Source organism: Daucus carota, chromosome 2 (assembly GCF_001625215.2).
Source record: "Daucus carota subsp. sativus chromosome 2, DH1 v3.0, whole genome shotgun sequence".
NCBI lineage: Eukaryota > Viridiplantae > Streptophyta > Magnoliopsida > Apiales > Apiaceae > Daucus > Daucus carota.
This window is the reverse complement of record NC_030382.2, coordinates 31,952,633-31,955,782: the sequence shown is the minus strand read 5'-3', so window position 1 is coordinate 31,955,782 and position 3,150 is coordinate 31,952,633. Positions and strand designations below refer to the sequence as shown.

Sequence of the window (3,150 nt, the reverse complement as noted above, 5' to 3'; positions counted from 1 at the left end):
TTTGAAGGGCCCCGCCAGGGGCACCTTCACAAAAAATGTATATTATTAAGGTCTCCACCTAGCTAGCCGAAAAAAAAAAAAAAAAAAAAATCACTGATGACGTGGCAGTGGACTTTTTTTTTTTGAATTATTTTTTTGACTAGTTAGGGAGAGACGAGTTTTATATACATTTTTTATATTGGGTACCCACTAGTTTGATGTTTAGATTAGTCAAAATATGATAAATTAAGTAAGTTCTCACGGTTCTCATTTTAAGAAGTTCTCACTGGAGTAACCCTATATATATATATATATATATATATATATATATATATATATGGAAAATGTTCCACAACCAAAGGTGGATAACTAGCTTATCCATCCAACTGATCTCTAGCCGTCCAAAATAGGACAATCAACGCACGGAATTCAAAGTAGATCCTGGATAATACGCACACTAAAACAGCGTATACGCAACTTTAAAAAGCATATACGCTATGTAAAAGAGCGTATACGCTATATAATCTAGCGTAAGGGCAGGTTACGCTTTTCAGTAGATCCACATACGCTACATTATATGGCGTCTAGATCCACACAGCTTCAAAAACCAAAAACACGACCTCTTCTTCCTATACACCATTTTTAGAGCATACAAACCCAATACACACAAAATACACAAAATACACCTATATTGGAGCTTATATTCGAGTTTAAAAGCTAGCTTGGATCTTTATTGGAGTTTAAAGCTTGAAATTTGAAGCTTATAGCTTGAAGCTCGGAGCTTGGAGCTTTATTGGACTTCTTTATTAAGGTTAGATTTCATATTTTCATGGCATCTTTCATATTTTCTAAATTAACATCCCCTAGTAAGCCCATTACACCTAGTAAACCTAGAATTGAGATTGAAGAAGAAAATGATAGTGATGCTAAAAAGACCCCAATAGTGAATGTTGATGATAGTGATGATGATGTTGAGGAGGTTGTGGAGGAGGTTGGGGATGATGATGTTGAGGAGGTTGGGGGTGAATGTTTTGATGATTTTTGTGACAAACAAAATTCAAAAGATGATGATTTGAATGAAAGTTGTCCTTGTGTTGGTCAATTATTCGATAGCTTAGATGAAGCGGAGATGTTTTATAGGGATTATGGTAGACGTGTTGGTTTTGAGATGATAATTAGAACCACACATAGGCGTGTGAAAAGTAAGAGAATTTGTTCGCGTTTATATATATGTCGGAAGGGTGGTCGAATAGTAACAAAGTCGTTGGATGAAGAAAAGGATGTTCACAAAAAAAAGAGAAATAGGGATTCTATTGGTAGAACGCATTGCTTGGCGCGGATGTACGTTGTGCATAGGGAAAAATTGAATAAATGGGAAGTGACATCGGTTTATTTAAAACACAATCACACGATGATTTCAAAGGATGAAGTGCTTTTCATGCAACGGCCAAGGAATATAACTCCCGTTATTCGGCAATTGATTATAACATTGAATAAATCGGGTATTGGGCCTTCAAAAACTTTAAACGTGTTAGGGGAGTTAACGGGTGGCTTGGAGAATATTGGATTTGGTAATCAAGATGTTCGGAATGTATTGCGTGATATTCGACATTATGTGTTTGATTCGAGTGATGCTTTAGAGGGTTTGGCATTACTTCGAGAATTGAAACGTAATAGTCAAGGTGAATTTTTCTATAAAGTTGACGTGGACGAGGAAAATCGTGTGCGGGCCATAATGTGGGTTGACCCGAGATCAGTCAATGCCTACAAAAATTTCGAAGATGTTGTTGTTTTTGACTCCACATATCCTATGTTAGGCCGACTAAACTCACTATATATATGATAATATAGTGAACACAATCCAAAACAAACACAAGTATAAGAGAATAATTCAATAAACTCTTATTCACAAATCTCAGTAGTTTACAAATAATCTCTTAGTGATTTATATCTTATCACTAAGAGCTGCTAGGTTACACGAATGATATTCAATTGATAACTCATCTAGAGTAAACCCTAAGCTGTGTTTATATACACAGTTACATGATATCTACTGATTGATTTATAATTATCTGCTTCCTAAAATAAACTAATCAGTAGCTATCCTTCTGCTGTCCTGATCTGTACAATCTCTCTTGATCTTTATCTTCCTTATTTAGTCAGATATGCTCCTGAAAATCAGCCGCCTGCAAACTCTGATCATCGCTTAAACTCTGATCCAGCTGTCAGTCGTTAAACTCTGATTTCCAGCTAAACTCTGATATTTGCTTCTGCACACTAAACAAGTTAGATACCTGTGACATCATCAAATATGTAACAATCTCCCCCAACTTGTGCATTAGACAGAATGAACAAGTTCTATATATTTACTGATGATGTCAAAAACAATCAAGGACAAATGCATGAAGTAATTAATCTGCATAAATAAATCAACACTTACAGAATAGGCAGAACTAATTACAACTTACAGATCATAGCAGAACTAACTATCCAATCAGTCTATACCCATAGCTCTCCTTAACAAACTTGATAATCAGATCTTCTTCAATTTGTTTCAGAGTTTGTATCATTTGAGCTTTGACAGTCTTCAACTCTTCATCTTCATCTCATGTCTGGTATATGGCTGATCTCAAAGCATTAGCTTTGCTTCTCTTCATTGCTTCTCCAAGCTGAATGACTCTAGGCCTGTCTGCTTCATTATTATAACCCAAGATTCTGGTGTTTGCAATAGTCTCCATCACAGAACTATTCTTTTCCATGCTAATTTCAGAACCATCATCTTGAGCTATTTGTGGAATATATTCATCATCAGACTTTATTCCATAGAATCTTCTCTTTTCACTAATTGTTTTCTTCATCAGATCTGACCACCTCTGAGTTGCTTCATTCTTGATCTCCAACATATAGTGAAAATGTTCCAGCTCTCTCAGAGATTTCAGCAATAAATCAGCTTCTGATATTCTATACACTCTGCCAGATTCTAGAAATATAGCAATCTTTTCTTTATCTTCTGGCCCATCATGAGTGTCCATCAGAATCTGTACTGACTCAACTTTGTCAAGATCCTTCTGTGTAACAGCTTCTCCTACTTTTTCAGTCAGAGGATAAGGATCTCTGAAAGTAGTTGCTGAGCCTGTTTGAATCTTTTCTTTTCTGTGACCAAGACCAGTT

At 35.8% G+C, this 3,150-nt stretch overlaps 1 protein-coding gene across 1 annotated transcript; it reads left to right on the top strand.

The window, feature by feature from the left end:
- The first annotated feature begins 808 nt into the window (after positions 1-808).
- Positions 809-1,822, top strand: LOC135150498 (protein FAR1-RELATED SEQUENCE 5-like). Its single transcript, XM_064086835.1, has one exon. It carries the CDS (start codon positions 809-811, stop codon positions 1,820-1,822), a length of 1,014 nt encoding a protein of 337 aa, XP_063942905.1.
- The last annotated feature ends 1,328 nt before the right edge of the window (positions 1,823-3,150 follow it).